At 48.2% G+C, this 15,282-nt stretch overlaps 7 protein-coding genes across 7 annotated transcripts; 1 reads left to right on the top strand and 6 right to left on the bottom strand.

Moving 5' to 3' along the window:
- Positions 1-505: 505 nt before the first annotated feature.
- On the bottom strand, positions 506-2,356 carry N7516_003401 (putative UV radiation resistance protein (UVRAG); the record flags this gene model as incomplete). The annotated part of the gene is made up of 2 exons (XM_057216121.1): positions 506-2,227; positions 2,294-2,356. 2 exons carry the CDS (start codon positions 2,354-2,356, stop codon positions 506-508), a joined length of 1,785 nt encoding a protein of 594 aa, XP_057078004.1.
- Positions 2,357-2,672: 316 nt separating this feature from the next.
- On the top strand, positions 2,673-3,799 carry N7516_003400 (mitochondrial 54S ribosomal protein mL67; the record flags this gene model as incomplete). The annotated part of the gene is made up of 2 exons (XM_057216120.1): positions 2,673-2,942; positions 3,071-3,799. 2 exons carry the CDS (start codon positions 2,673-2,675, stop codon positions 3,797-3,799), a joined length of 999 nt encoding a protein of 332 aa, XP_057078003.1.
- An 856-nt stretch (positions 3,800-4,655) lies between these two features.
- On the bottom strand, positions 4,656-6,452 carry ptcG (type 2C protein phosphatase PTC1; the record flags this gene model as incomplete). The annotated part of the gene is made up of 2 exons (XM_057216119.1): positions 4,656-5,123; positions 5,181-6,452. The coding sequence occupies 2 exons, from the start codon at positions 6,450-6,452 to the stop codon at positions 4,656-4,658; spliced, it is 1,740 nt and encodes a 579-aa protein (XP_057078002.1).
- Positions 6,453-7,777: 1,325 nt separating this feature from the next.
- Positions 7,778-9,692, bottom strand: N7516_003398 (PPIL2 family peptidylprolyl isomerase; the record flags this gene model as incomplete). Its single annotated transcript, XM_057216118.1, has 4 exons — positions 7,778-8,288; positions 8,344-9,527; positions 9,608-9,624; positions 9,683-9,692. 4 exons carry the CDS (start codon positions 9,690-9,692, stop codon positions 7,778-7,780), a joined length of 1,722 nt encoding a protein of 573 aa, XP_057078001.1.
- A 1,033-nt stretch (positions 9,693-10,725) lies between these two features.
- On the bottom strand, positions 10,726-11,019 carry N7516_003397 (uncharacterized protein; the record flags this gene model as incomplete). The annotated part of the gene is made up of 1 exon (XM_057216117.1): positions 10,726-11,019. The coding sequence occupies one exon, from the start codon at positions 11,017-11,019 to the stop codon at positions 10,726-10,728; it is 294 nt and encodes a 97-aa protein (XP_057078000.1).
- A 583-nt stretch (positions 11,020-11,602) lies between these two features.
- On the bottom strand, positions 11,603-12,551 carry N7516_003396 (uncharacterized protein; the record flags this gene model as incomplete). The annotated part of the gene is made up of 3 exons (XM_057216116.1): positions 11,603-11,773; positions 11,830-12,337; positions 12,397-12,551. The coding sequence occupies 3 exons, from the start codon at positions 12,549-12,551 to the stop codon at positions 11,603-11,605; spliced, it is 834 nt and encodes a 277-aa protein (XP_057077999.1).
- Positions 12,552-13,960: 1,409 nt separating this feature from the next.
- N7516_003395 (uncharacterized protein) lies at positions 13,961-14,741 on the bottom strand (the record flags this gene model as incomplete). Its single annotated transcript, XM_057216115.1, has 2 exons — positions 13,961-14,173; positions 14,232-14,741. 2 exons carry the CDS (start codon positions 14,739-14,741, stop codon positions 13,961-13,963), a joined length of 723 nt encoding a protein of 240 aa, XP_057077998.1.
- Between the last annotated feature and the right edge of the window lie 541 nt (positions 14,742-15,282).

The raw sequence follows: 15,282 nt of genomic DNA, 5'->3' as shown, positions 1-15,282 counted from the left end.
AAAGGCGGTGGGGGGGGTGTTTACTCCGACAGCTCGGACAAAAGCACAGCTTCAAAAAGATAATTAGAATACAGATAATATAGATGGGATTGTACTTCGAATTGTACTTGGAATTGTCAGAGATCCCTATAAAAAATATCAATTGAAGTCAGAGTTTGCTCCCGGCCACGAGTCACTGGATTAGGTAGTTTTCATTGTATAATGAGAACCTCTGCGGGGTAAGACAAGGAATCTAGGGATATATATATCTTCCTATAACTATGTAACCTACCTATACCTAGGTAGTTATCCATATACACATATACATAGATTGTATCATAAGTACAAAGAAATGTCAAAATTCGACGATGTTCACGATGTTAATGTACAATGCTTCTAAAACCGAGAGAAAAATAAATCAAGGGGAATACCACAATCCAAAATAGGTGCCAATGGTCACTTAAAGCGGCATATTCAATATCTGCAAATCATATGCATTAGGGAGAAAATTATTTGTCGGTAGGAACTATTTCACCTTGTGCGAGGCAAGACTGACGTTCATCCGGGACATTGACTCCCAAGCTTTGCGTGGCTGCACCAGCTCACCAGATGCACCACTGTCCACACTACCACGTCGTGACAGATTAGGAGTCGACCGTCCAGCAACGAGAGCTCGGACGCCACCAGCTTTACGGGCGGGAATCACTGAGTCGCCAGAGGTGAGAACGTAAAGGAGATATTTGAGATTGGGAAGAGTGTGGCGGATATCCAAGACGCGCAACCCGTATTTAATGAGGATGTATTCAATGTCTTTGTTGAGGAGGAAGACCGCGTACTCGAACCGGTACTGCACACTCACCGGATAGAGGGGGTAGGTGCGTTGTGGGAGTGATACAGAGATGGGGTCCTGTATGAACGAAGTTGACCCGTTCGCGTTGATCGAGTATGGTAGATGCACCGACAGATAGAACGAGAGCAGATAGACCAAGTGAGCCGTGTGTCCCAATGCCGCTGCGACTACCTCACGGTCGATATCCTCGAAGGTTGAGTTTGGGAGGGCCAGCCCAGCGATGGTGAAGACCAGGGGTTTATCAGGGATGGGTTCAATAGGGTAGATCGTGAGAAGGTCTTCAGCGATACGTCGGAGCTGGCCCTTGGTGGCCTCCTCGTTTTGCTCAAGCAACTGCTCGCTGGAAACCAACCTCTCCTGAGCCTCGGGAAGATGACTGCGTGTCTTTTCCTGAGAATTACGGCCTTGTTCCATCGCTTCTTTCCGGGCCTTGATACTGACAATGAGCTCCTCTTTGCGTCTGACTGCGGTGCGAACTCGTTTGCGCTCCATGGCGACATACTGCTTGGTAAGAGCAAGCTTTTCCTGCGCCGTAGCTGCCTCACTCGCTACATTCAGTGAGAGCTCGTTCTGCCGGAGAATTGAGCTAATCTGAGCCTCCAGCTTTTCCCTGGTCGCCAATGCATCCTGTACACATTCGTCCAAATTGGCCAACTTCATCAACGCGTCATAGGATGAGGAGGGCAAAGTGGTACCGTCCGCAGTAGCCTTCTGTCCTGCAGATTGGAGCGTTGTTTCGACCGGTGGAAGGTCAGTGAGGTTGGAATACACACCATCTGGGAAGTGAAAAAGGATCGAGTTCGCCGGAAGTGGTTGGTGGAAGCTCTCCAATGTTTTCCCCAGGAACTGTAGTGATCGCAAGTTCAGATGTAGTTCCACTAGTAGAATAAACTCAGACATATCACCAGTCTTTGTCCAGAGCCTCAGAGTCAACTCGTCCATTCGAGAGACATATGGACCACATAGATTCAAGTCGAAAGATCGGAAGTTCGGATTGTTTGCACGGTCGACAGTTTCACTAATATAAACCGGCTCGTTAAGACCCGCGCAATGAAGCGAGAAGAAAGTATCCGCCATGCGACTGTTGGTGATATCTTCTAGTTTGACCTGCCGAGTTCGAGGATTGGGGTCGTTCCAGAACAGGGTGCTTCTGCGACGCGATGAACGCATCGCGAGCTCCTTTGTATTGTCATGTTGACTCAAATGCGACTTAAGATCAGTGAAGGATCGCGAGGAGTGCAAGCTTTGGTTGTCACTCTGCGATAGGATCTTCGAGGGTGTCTTTAAGGTATTCGGGATATCGTCGTCATCAATAGTCTTGGTGCGAGCTCGTGTCGGGGGAGGTGTGACAACCAAGTTCCGTATAGAAATTCCCTGGAGATGCCGAAGCCTACGGTTCTAATAGCTCGTCAGCATCTAGTACCATCGATTTATCTTTCATTCTCTTTCATGTTTTATACATACCCATGCATAGAGCCATGGCCTCTCTCTGCGGGCACCTATATTATGCTCCGTGTCCTTATCCATAACGCCAACGCTGCGGGGGAGCGCAGTGGTTAAGTAGTGTATAGCAGATAGATCAGATCGCTCATATTAAAGAAAACAGAAAATAGACCAAGCGTAGTTGAAAGCAATTGAATTGGCAAGAGAAAGAGAGTAGTGAGCTGATAAGAGATGATGCGGAGAGCAAGCGCCAAGACCTCAGCGTTCCCCGTCAAAAAATCGACCTCCCGTCTCTCTCGATCAACACCGTCTAGCGCCTCCCACCAATGCAATAAACCCGCACCTCTCACTACCTCAATTCTTCTCAGATCGACTGTACGCAGCCTCCGGTCCGGCCGAAATGGCCTCCAACACCAAGTCTTTCCAGAAAGTGCTGGATTCAACAGCACTTGCGGCCACGAAATTCATCCGCCGGCCACCTATTGACCCGAAAACACCAATTCAAGGGAAACTCCGAGTACCGGGCTCAAATGCATTCAAAGAGCAACAGGACAAGGAAGGTCGACGGTTACAGAAGGCCTTGAACTCCATCACCCACGGCAAGAACATCTTCGTGTACAACAACATCCGCACGAAACAAGTCGTGTACTCACTGACTCGCTATCTGGAGGTGAGTTTCTTTTCCTCTACCGGCAAGGGCCCTTGAAAGCTCCGGTCTCTAGCAAAAAAATGAACCCCCATTCTGCCGTATTATTCAAGTCCGTCATATCGCAGTTTTCTAACCCGTCGGACCTTTAGAAAACCAACCTCCTCAAGCAATGTGTCAACCACGGCAAGAAGACCATTCCCGCCACAGTCCGCAAGGATATGTGGGTGCCATACTTTTCTGTGCACTTCAATGAGGCACAAGTCGGACTGAACGTCTATAACCACCTGCGACAATTCGCGCTGCTGCGCCAGCTCTCCCCGCCCAAGGAAATGATCACCGTGACAAAAGAATACCTCGATTCGAAGCGGCCGGTAGACCTACGGGACCAGAAGCAATGGGACAAGGAGAACATGGGAAGACTGGGCCAGATCATGATGAAGAAGGAGCGTGCTTACGCCCTCATGAACCAGAAAGCTACCGCGATTGCCGACATTGCTTTCGTTCTGCAGAAGCACAGAGACCATATTGTGGAAGGTGTGCCGGAGAGCTCCAAGTCTGGATACAAGACTCTCAAGGCCCGTAGACGCAGACGTGCGGCTCTCCTGCAGGAGGCTGAGCAGGCTGAGCAACGTGCGGGTGAGGTTGCCTCGCTCGAGGAGCAGCTGCAGGTTGAGATTAGCACGGACCACAGTGCTCCACAGGAGCAGTCTGTCAAGATCTTGTGGCAGGATCCATACGATGCGCAGTTCGCGAAGAACTGGCCCGATTACATTGAGCACGGTCAGCTGCGCTGGACTCGAAACCACTTGATTGGACAGGAGGACCTTCCCGTTCCTAGCGAGGAGATTATCGCCGATGGTTCGTTTGAGCAGGCGTAGACGTTTGGTGTCGTCGAGATTCTTCTCTTCAATCCGTCGCTCATTCTAAAGCAAGACGGGACGTTTTGTGTGTGTTGATATCCACTTCCCTCTGGCTTTGGGCTGATGGTTGGTGCTTTTTGTATTTTCTCTCTTGTCTTTCTGTCTAGCTTATCCTAGCATTCATAAATTGTACTTTTAGATATATCAAATCACAAGAAGCTATGGCCATCTCTTAAGTGGTCTCTTCTTATGACATCTTTTCTAGGGTCTTGTTTACATGCCTCCTTGGTATCATCTCCGTCGAACGTTATAAAAGAGGATAGAAAACACTAACCACAGTGTTATAAACCAAGCTCTTTTATTTAGTTCATAGCAAACAAAATGCGTCTGTTTTTGATTCTAATATAGTAAACCATGTCCATCGCCTCATCACTGATCATAATCACCCTACACCAACAGCGGGTACAATAGATGGATACATACCATGTCTTCGGTTTGAACACTCGAACAATAATCGGATGGAAAACAACAAAAGGGCGTATTCTCTCATGGGAGGCCAAATTCAGGACAAATATCCTAATAATAGAAAGAGTTATGCTAACAAAAGACATCAAGACCACCTAGTCTGATCTCGTAATAAACAAAAGGTTGAAAAATGAGGTCAACGGGCAACTAGTGTGCACCATTGACACCAATGTGCAATGTAACAAGTAAGCGACAAGAACGGAAACTCCAGAATATATTCCGGGTCGGGTACATTGCCCGCCCAAAGCACCAGAGGTAGATAGCAGACGAAAAGAAAGAAATGGACACGTTCTATCGATTCGCTTTTCACGGCTTCGGGATGGTGATTCGGCTTCATAATGTCGTAAAATCACTGAGTCGAGCCCGACGGGTTATCCGGGCTCCTATTCGGACTCAGAATGTCCACGGAGGGAAGGTCGTTACTCTCTTTAATTGACATCTCAGGCCCGGGTTCTTGTTTCTGATTGCTGCTGGCCATTCTCTGAAGAGTCTCTTCATTGGCCTTCTCTGCCGCTGCCGGATTATCTGCAAGACCGGAAGAGATGATGCCCTTCTGTGCTTTCTCGACAATCTTATCGGCCTCACTCATGCCCCCGGCCACCTTTGTATGCGGATCCCCGTCTACTCCTATCATTTCCGTATTGTTGTTGATAAGATCCTTCACACGGTTGGAATCGAGGCGAATCACCATGCAAGACAGGTTGTCGGTGCTGAACCGTGCAAGTGCATGGTCAACTAGAATCTTTGAGGCTTGTTGGGCATCTTGAACGTTCCGAATTAGATCGACAGATTCCTGATCACTGCAGACATCCCACAGCTATTAGAGTATAATTAGCTTTCTTGCATCATCAATATTGAATAGATCCCAACTTACACCATCGCAAGCCAAGATGATAAACTCATCAGCATCTGGCTGGATAACTGTCTCTGTTGTATAGGGATGCCCCGTCACAAGGTCTTTCAAGTACGCATCACCCAAGGCACGGGTGACAGCTAGAACCCCATTCACGCGGTTGTTCAGGATTAGCCCACCAGCGTTGGCAACTCTTCTCCCTTCATTCTCATCACTACCCTTATGGTCATAGGATAAACGAAGTGCTTTCCCATTACGACATAATACAATGCGTGCATCACCAACGTTGGCTGTGTATAAAACCCGTTGCCGAATAGCCTTATCCTGCAATTTTGGCAAGACACCAGAGGTGCCCGCGGTAGCTTGAGTCGGGGTTTCGATATTCTCTGAATTCGCGTCCGTTTTCGTCGCCGCGACAGTCGCGGGGCCAAGGGCAGAAGAACCGGTGGCCGACTGTGAGTTGGGTACGCGATCTTCCCACCGAAGCACGGCAGTGACGGCTGTACACCCAGAGTTCTTGACGGGCAATTTCTCCAACTGTTGGTCCACGCTGGTGAAAGTCTGATCGAGCAGTTCCGGGACGGGAGTGGTTGGGCTTTTGCGCATAACCTCCTCAAGAATCAAATGCAACTTCTTTCCACACCACTCTGCGGCAAAGGTGCCAGCATGCCCATCGAAAATTGCGAAATAGCCATTGTCTGTTTCTACAACGGTAGATGAATCCTCTGATGACTGCGACGGGCTGCCCTTGGGGGGACTAGAACCATTGGTCTCCAGTGTAGTTGGGGAAGGGGTGCCCAAGAAATTGTAGAGATAGGCATGTGTATCTTCCATTGTCCGACGACATTTGCGATTCCGGTCTTCGGTAACACCAACGCGGAAGGACGATCGAGAAGTCGGTACGGATTCACCGGCGGAGTTATTGAACGACCCTTGAGGGACGCTGAGAGCTGGGTCCATCTTTCCAAGCTTGTGTAGTGGGCTTTCCGCGATCGAGGGACTGGTGCTGATCGCAGAACTGTCCCGGCCGTTCAAGCTCAGGGAGCTTTTCGCGTTACTAAAGAAGTTGGCCGCTTTGGTGACGGTACTACTCCTGCGCTTCTTCTCGCCAGCGGTACCCTGTTCTTCACTTTGTCGGCGGTTGAAAAATCCAGCGCTGGGTGGAGAGAACCTCTTCTCACGTGGACTAGTGCCGATTGTATCGGTTTGGAGGGTCAAGGAGTTGGGGTCGAGGCCAGCCTCTGGGAGTGCGTCTACTCTGTCTTTAGGTGGGCTTGAGGAGCCACTGAACATCCTGCTCAGTAACCCACCCTGCGAAGAAAAACTGCGGCGCTTATTTCCTGCCAGCTTGATTGTATCCCTTCAAGAGGAATTGGTGTATCTGGGGGGGTGGTGGTTTGGTGATGGGCGGGGCGAACACGGAGGGGGTGCTGTGAGGCTGACGTAGAGGTTTGGTCGGTTAAGGCGGAAGTGGGAGGAAATAAGCTGTAAGTGTTGAATAAATCAGCGACAAGTATTTCTTGGAGGCAAAAAAGTGCCTGAAATGAAAAATAAGGAAGAGTGAAGTACAAGAAGAGGAAGATGGTTTAGGCAGTGAGCGCGGCACAGAGCAATGGGGGGGGCGCATAGTAGGATCACGAGGGGAAGTGGTTCGTTCTCTCTCCCAAGACATTAAACATGAAACGCAAATAAGAAAAAAAGGCCAATCAGAGAAATCAGAGCAATTCAATAGATGAAACTCATTAATCCTCCAAACAGGTACAATGCGCATTTGCACCATTGGTTGTTCATGTATAGCGCGATCTGATGAACTGACCACTGACCACTTCCTAACCAGGCACGGGACAGGGAAATTGATATCAGATGAAATCAATCAAAGGAACACACTTACTAGTGAAGATTGATAGAATGAGATTGTGAAAAGGTGAAAGATGAAAGGTGGAAGAAGGTCAAAAGAGGAAAATCACCCAAATCACTTCCGCTGAACGGCTCACACGGCACTGGGCGGAGAGAGCCAAGACTGTCGGGGTGGAAATCTTAGATCTGATATATGGGGTATTGCATAGTATATATATATATATCTTATTTTTTATATTTTATTTCATATGTTTCATAGGATATTGGAGTTGTGATATGATTTTAGTTGGGAACTGGTCTCAGTACATATCCTCTTGACTCTCCGCATTTGGTCGATGACGCTATGATCTTTCTGCTTATCTTCAACAAAGGTGGCTTCTTTCATGCTGTATGCCATGTATGCCATGTATGCCATGTACGGCATATATCCCATGTATTGTGCAGCTAACCTGGTAAACTCTGTTGATATACCTGCTTCATCAACTTCACCATGAACGGTTTTCTCACTTTTATCAACCTCGGTCCCCTTCTCACGCCTTCTTGGTGATAAACCTTACAAGTCTTACACTATAACCTGGAATATGTTCTAGAAATATGTTCTTAAGCCCAATCATTTTCTGTATATCACCCTGGTCTTTCTTAATGACTAGGCTGCACTTGTAGACCTATCAGGTTCTACGCCTAACCCTATCTGTGGTCAAGCATATTCATATTATAGTACAAGTTGAAGGAGGGGGAAAAGAGAATTGGAATTAGATCAATTACCACGAACTAAAGTCTCCAAAGCCTCCAGGCCCCTTGGCCTTTTTACGAGCGGGCTCAGGTGCAACCTTCTCATCTAGGAACTCCAAGATCTCATCCTCCCCCTGCCCATCCTGGTCTGCCAGTCCTGCCTTCAAATACTTTCCAATACCCGAGGCACCGTCGTCAGTTGAGTCCACCTCTCCACCGCGAACTCGCTTTCCAGTCCAAGTGACACGGTCATCTTCCGCACGTCGAGCAGTCTCATCTGCCTCTTCTGTAGAAGGACCTGTGACACCCGTGGCCCGCGCTTCCTCGGCGCGCTTCTGGGCTAGGAAATCCTCGAACGGGTCTACGAAGACCGTGATTTCCTTGATGCGAATGTCGGGGGTGGGACGGTTGGTGTTTGGTTCCACTGGATGGATCTCTAACTTATTCAAAGTCGTGGACGAAGGAGTTGGGTCGTCGATGAGACGGCCAAAGACGGTGTGCTTGAGGTTAAGATGAGGCAGGGCTCGATAGGCGAGGAAGCTGAAATCATATGTTAGCACTCATTGAGCCAGGAGAATAGCAAGTGGCCACTTACAATTGACTAGTATTGGTGTTTTTGCCCTTATTGGCCATGCTCAGCGTGCCTCGGGCATCGTGCTTCAAGGGCCCCTCGAATTCATCTGCAAAGTATTTGCCCCAGATACTTTCGCCGCCTCGTCCAGTACCAGTTGGATCACCACCCTGGAGCATGAAGCCCTTGATATTACGGTGAAATGGCACATCTGTGTAATATCCCTTCTTGGCCAACTGAAGGAAGTTCCACACGGCTTTGGGCGCATGCTCGGGATACAACTCCAGATTAAGATGTCCCGCGGTGGTCACAATGCGCGCGTAAGCCTTGGCCTTCACGCGCCCCCGCTTGAGCATGTATTCCTCTTCTGATAGTACCGCTAGCTCGGCAGACGTGTGCGGTGTCAGTCCTGTGCTAGTGAACGAGGCTGCCGCCTTGCCTGTAGTGAATCGTGCAGCGTTGTAGGGTGTTGGTTTTCCTGATTGCGCTTTAGAAGCCACATTCGCAGCTCCAGTCTTCGAAACCGCTTTTGAGCCGGCCGCAGCAGAATCAGCCTGCTGAGCACGTTCTGACCGTGCCTTTGCAACCGCCTCTTTCGCTTTCAGGATCTTCGCCGAGCTGCCAAGTGCACTGGTGTTGACACTCCCAGAGGTCTGTTGGCCCTCTAAAATTCCCGTCTCCCCCTCCTTGATGTAGTTGAACGAGCTGAGGTTGCGCGACTCGATGTTCTGTGGATCCTGCAAGGTGATAATATCTTTTCGGCTAAATTCCTCATCCGTGACCAAGTCGCGCCACAGTTTTCCCTTGATGTTGAGTCGCTCCACTGTATCCCAGGAAAAGACATTCCCTGTATTCCGTAATGCGACAATATGTGTATTATCTGTCAGGATCTTGTAGGTCACCGGGTCGACGTAGTCGCCATCCTCGTTCTTTGCGATAGTCAACTTAATCAAGTCCGAGCTCTTCAACGGGGCTCCGTCGACGGGATTGGTCCCATGCTTCTTGATCCATGGCAGGATATTCGTGAGGTCGAAGAGTGTTCCTGTAGGCGTGCAAACTGGGTGTGAAAATGGTTGGAGGGAGAGGGAGCAGAAATTGAATGGCAAGCGCTTGAACGCGGCGTGGGGACCACCTTTCTTGGCCTTGGAAACTCCAGCACCAGCACTGGCCGAGAAAGCATCTTCGGATGCCCACTCGGAGTGTGTGATCTAGAGAAAATACGATTATCAGCGGGGATTCAAGATGCGATAGGAGAGTGTTGGAAGTAGAAAATGAAGATGTCGCATACGTAAAGCTTATCGGTTCCTATAGTCAATAACGTTAGTCTAAATCTGTCCAAAAACAACTCTCACGCAAGACATACCTTTTCCCATAATTGAAGATCAAGCTGTTTCTAGCAACTTTCGCGCAGACCGCGGAGATCAAATGACGGCAGGAAGCTTACTGCTTTGAGATTAGAGTAAGAGTATTGCCGGACAGAAAAGTAGGCGGAGAAAGAGCGGTGAGTTCGCATGAGGCGACTCCTAGTCAAGTGTTTGTCGTGTTTGTCTGAGAGAGAAACAGTGTAATCGTGCCAAGCCCACCACCACGTGTTGGTGGGCCCCAGTCATTCCTATCTTTGTATGGCAACTCTATACAAAAGGTACCTAAAGTATTGTATACCTAGGTAAGACCGTCAAGAAGTGTAGGGGAATATAAAATGGTACATATATTGTATATATTACCCTAATTTCATACTATCATTCTTGGTAGCAAATTTCATGTTTGTAAAATAAGAGAATAGTAAATATTTTTATACGATATCTTAAAGTGCATTTTTTCAGAAAAGCTGTTTATATCTCTAAATCGAATATTCAGAATTAACTTAATAGGAGATAGATTAAACTAGACTTATATTATAACTAGCTCTACGTTTCGTTTTTATCTTCCCTCTAGTTAGTTTTTGTTGAGAAAATTGATATTATACTAATACGGTACTCTAGGTACCTTTTGTATAGAGTTGCCATACAAAGATACTTGATTGTGAGAATCTGCTATCAACCGGGAATTGGTTATCGACTGGGCCCACCAACACTGGGTAGGTGATGGTGGGCTTAGCATGATTAACTGGAAAACTCTGTATTTGCGCAAGGAGAGAAAGAGAAATACAGAGTGGAGATTAAAGTGCTGGGAGCAAACAGAGGTCACCTTCCAACAGTTTGCTCACCAAAAAGTCTGGCACAAGTTGTATGGATTGTAAGAGATGAGAACAGAGATTTGCTGCCGATGCTTTGTGAAAAGTAGAAGAAAATCCAGAGTAGGAGGAGGTATGTGTGTTCCGAGTCTTCGGCGTCATGCTCGGCTTAGGGAATGGGTGTTCGATATCCCTCGCTTGCCTGATGCGCTTGAGCTTCGGGCATGCCGGATTCATCCTCGGCTTGGGGCAGGCTCTCTGAGACATAGTGTAGCAGCAGCTGTCTTAGGATTTTCTTCGAGAACTCGCAGTTGCAATTGTTGTTCAGTATGGAGTGCCTTGGCTTTGAGACGTCGATCTTCTCTCGCGGTTTGGGCGTTGTTGTATACGGATATCCAGGCCGTATACTCCGTGTGCTTTCTGCGAGTATCCTCATTGTGCCATTGTTCGTCGTCGTCGCTGATGCCTAGCCCGTGCATCCTTTTTGCGATGCCGTCACCCTCGGGGTCGAGCTGCTGTATAGGCATTTGCGTTGGATGGCGTGACACTGTTCGGCGGTTCGACCCAGTTGCCGTTGGAGTCGTATCTCACGTTGGTGTAAAGGTCCACCAATGTCGTCGTTGGGACCAATGATCTTTCTGCCTCCATAAAGACCATGACCCAGTTGTTTTCCCCGTTCCTTGCTCAGCGTTTTTGTTGCAGCTTTCAGTTATTCCTCCATCAGCTCCTCGAATTCTTCCCGGACTTCAGGGCGACATAAACCAACAGAAAGCGTACTTTATCCATTTGATATAAAGGACTCGTCAATGTCGTTGTTTTGGTGGATGACTCGAATTGCTGTCGATGGTGTCCAGGGGATCGCGGGTCGTATAAAGAGCGTGCTTTCCAAGAGATGGGAAGGCATGGAATTGGACGAATGGAACGTCATCATATCGTCAGCTCTTTTCATATAGCTAAAGCCATCAATTGCTTCATCGAGGCTGTCCTCCACCTGGACAGAGACCGACCGTATATCATATAAATGTCCCCCCCCCCCACCCATTTTATAAGACAATTTTCAAAGCAACGCTCGTAGCAACCCACCCTCGGAAAGGCCCAAGTGCGGCGATTTCAGATCCGAGAAGGGTCATGGAGGAGATCAAAGGCCATGATCGAAGGCTCGGACCAGTGCCGCTCAAGGGTCCGTAGGGCTGGGTGCCGACGAGCGAAGCTTTCGACAACCTTGTCTCCGACAAGGACTTGGTGTCCGATCTCGACTTTCTCGAGATTCGGAAAGCGGACCTATGAGAAAGAATTAGTACAAAGCTTTCATCAAAATAGCTGTCGCAGAAACATACCGAAATCTGTCTGAACAACTTTGCCCAATCTTCGGGCAATCCGTGGAGAGGCCATCTCCATTCCGGCTCCTTGCCGCCATCGCTGCTGATGGAGAGGACGGTGACCGATTCGCCCTGGATGCGCGGGATGTGAGCGCCATCCATAAGGGTCCGAATGTCAGAGTCGCGACTACTCCCCCGCAAGCACAATTTCAGTACCCGCAGCTTTGGGAAACGAACATCCCGCAGCGCGGCGTCAGCAGCACGGGCGTCCCCGGCGTCGACGGTGACCAGCGAGGCCCGCTCAACGTGGTCAGCGTACTGTTGGCGGAATTGGGCCGGGACCTTTGCGAAGATCACGTCAAGTGAGCGAGGCACGGCCGGCGTGTCCATCGCACCCATAGTGTTCGCCCAGGTTCGTTGACGTTGGATTACCTCCGTGTACCAAGTCCGGTTCAACGAGGCAAACTGCCAGAGGTAACCCGCCTGGTCTTCCACATAGGGCTCCCGCTTGGTACCCAGACCCATTCTCCAAGGGCGGTACTTCGTTGGCCTCACCCACTGCTTCTTCCCCCGATGCCCCGCGACTTCTCGTAGATGAAGTCGCCAAGTCCCTGGACCTGCCAGTGGACAATCTCAGAGACCAGCTCTGGAATGTTGAAAACTCGCTCGGCGGCGTTCCTCTTGGTGATGCCACGCGACCAGCGCGGGCGAAGAGTTCGTCGGGTGCGAATTGGAGCCATCGTTGATGTTGATGATCGAGAGGAAAAAGAAGGGCTGGAGAGGAGCTAGATGGGATCTTATATCTTTCTTCGACTAAATGCCTACATTATGAATAGCTATTGTGATTGTAGGTGAGGTATAGAAGTAGAACAATAGAGAGCGAACTGATAAGCAATGAACTCATATGTGAGGTGAAAGTGATATTGTACAATGCTATTGCCAAGAGGATCAATGGCTTCAATTAGATTCGAACATGATCAACCAGTTAGTAATGGAGTAATTGAATAAGAAAATGGAAGTGCAGTCAAAGTAATCGAGTATTGAGAGAACAACAATGAACAACAATGAATAAAAGATGAGACTATACACCATGCGACATATGTTATTGAGGAACAATAGGTAATACATACACGTACTAGTCACTAATTCTTCAATTCTCAAGTCATAAAACCCGTTCGTCCTCTCCAGGGAATCCCGAGTAGGAAGAAACTTGACTCACTGCTGATAAGTCTATATGGGAACCATTAGATAAAGATAAATGTGAAGTCATTTACTAGATACCTTATGCTTCAACCCTTCCTAAATGTCTAAGGGGAATGTTTGAATCGTCTCCTATCAAAAGTTCGTTCATGGGATTGCAGCCTGATTGAACGGGTGGCCAGCTTATTCAGTCTCTTCGCCATCCAAGTCTCATTATTTCCCCAACTCTTGATCTTCAGCGGTTGTTTCACTGGAGTCACTTGGAACAAACCAATGGAGGTTTCAGGCGTTGTGATTTGATCGCTCCGGGTAGTCTGAATATTTTCGCTGAGGTACGTGACGACTTCTCCCGTGGATCTAGGAGCCATTGCATATTGGAGAGTTATCTCCCTAAGGCCAGGGGAATTTGTTCACTAGAGTAGACGAAATTAAGTCCGTTTCGGGCTCAGAGAACTCCTGCGGTAGAAAGGAGGTAATATTGCCCACAATCCCAGCGATTCCCAGCGCTTGTTGTGTAGCAGTTGTGGCCCCGTGGGGAGGGCTGGGGGTTTGCGACATTCTGTATGGTAATTGGAGATGGGGAAGATCAAATTGTGTTGGTAACCAGAAGTAGGGAAAGTTGCAAATCAAAGAAGAAGAACAAAGAAGGATGTCTGAATTCAACATTCTGAAGTTTGCGTGCAGAAGACCGCGTTGATCACTGCAGCCCCCTCATCCATGGATTCATGGATAGGTACAGCCCTATCCTTCTACTTTATTTGGATTTCAAAGGTACTACCTAGGTAATTACATGATATTCCTCGGTTGGATTACGTCGTCTTGACCACTACCTAGGTAACAAGCACAAAAGCATAACCTCATTACTCAGGCTGACATTCTTTCATTCGTCTTCAATCAAGCTCATCATTCTCTGGGCAAAGATCCTTCATATCCGGAAGATCCGTGAAACTCAAGGCTCAAAGTAAACATGGTCGCTTTCGTGAATCGGAACACCATCAGCAAATGCGAAGCCATGGCGAAAGAAGTGGGTAATCTCGTGAACCTCGAGCTTCCCGAGACAGTCACGAAGGTTGGGGTGTCGTTTCTTCAAGCGTCGGATTGCATGGGGAAACACGCGAGGAGGAAATTCAAAACTCAGCTCTTTCAAACTAGGGTAGTTGGTCTGTTCAAGAACAGTTAGCCTGGCTGCATGACAAGACAAGGGTAGAACGAGCACATACCGGGAGGTCCCAGAAAATCGACTCCCATGCGTCGGGGCCCATGTCGTCGTCCTTCTCCTCATTTTCAATATCCATATCTTGGAAGGTCATGCAACGAAGATTGGGACAGTTCAGTATGGGGAGAGAGAATTCTCCCCTCTTTCCAGAAGTGAACAGGAGGAGACACTCCATTCTGTGGAACACAACGTTTTGTAGGTCGCATGAGAGGGTCTTAAAGCTTGCGGTATCCCACAAGGCATGTGACTCTCCAAAAACCATAAAGTTGGCATAGAACTGTCGACGGTCGGGTTCCAATTTCTCAAAAAGGGTCCCGATTGAGAGGTCAAAACAGTGCCATATCATAGGAAGCGCTTCGGCAAGCCAGAGCTTGTTCACCAGAGCACAATGACGCAAGGATTCTCGTTCTCGTGGTGCGAACCAGTCTCTCGGTACAAACGATAGGATTAGGCCCACAATCTCAGCGATTCCGAGTGCTCGTTGTGAGGCAGTCAGGGTTCCATGAGGAGGCATTCTGGTGGCGAGGGACAGCCAGTATGATGGTAGATGGAGAAGTTCAAATATGCTGACAGAGGGAATGGAATAAATAGAAGGAAGTTGCAAAGAAAGGGAAGAGGGAAAATGAATCCAAGTGTGGGACTGTGTTTGTTACTGTTCTTTGAAGACTGATACTGAGAGGAGAATGTAGAGGAAGAAATCTTGATATTCAACCTATGGGGAAAGCAGGTACAAACAAGCGCTCAGTCTACAAACAACGAAAGATTGGATCAGCTTTACAGCTGTACGTACCCCTTCCGCAGGTGAAACCTTGTACAGTTCCATATTTTTTGAAGTTCAAAGGTGCAAAGGAAGAAGAGAAGTGGATGTGAAGCAAGATAGGCGAAAGGTATAAATATGAATTAGCCGTGCCATGTACCTAGACAATTTACCTTTGTCATCTGGGAACACAACACTGGCTATGTACACATATCTATCACACAACAACTAGTTCTTTCGTCTACAACATCCCATGGATATAGTATATTAGGCTTGAAAGTCGGGGATATAATTTAGC

Source organism: Penicillium verrucosum (assembly GCF_028828655.1).
Source record: "Penicillium verrucosum strain IBT 35672 chromosome Unknown utg000001l_segment0_segment0, whole genome shotgun sequence".
NCBI lineage: Eukaryota > Fungi > Ascomycota > Eurotiomycetes > Eurotiales > Aspergillaceae > Penicillium > Penicillium verrucosum.
This window is presented reverse-complemented; position numbering and strand designations above follow the sequence as displayed.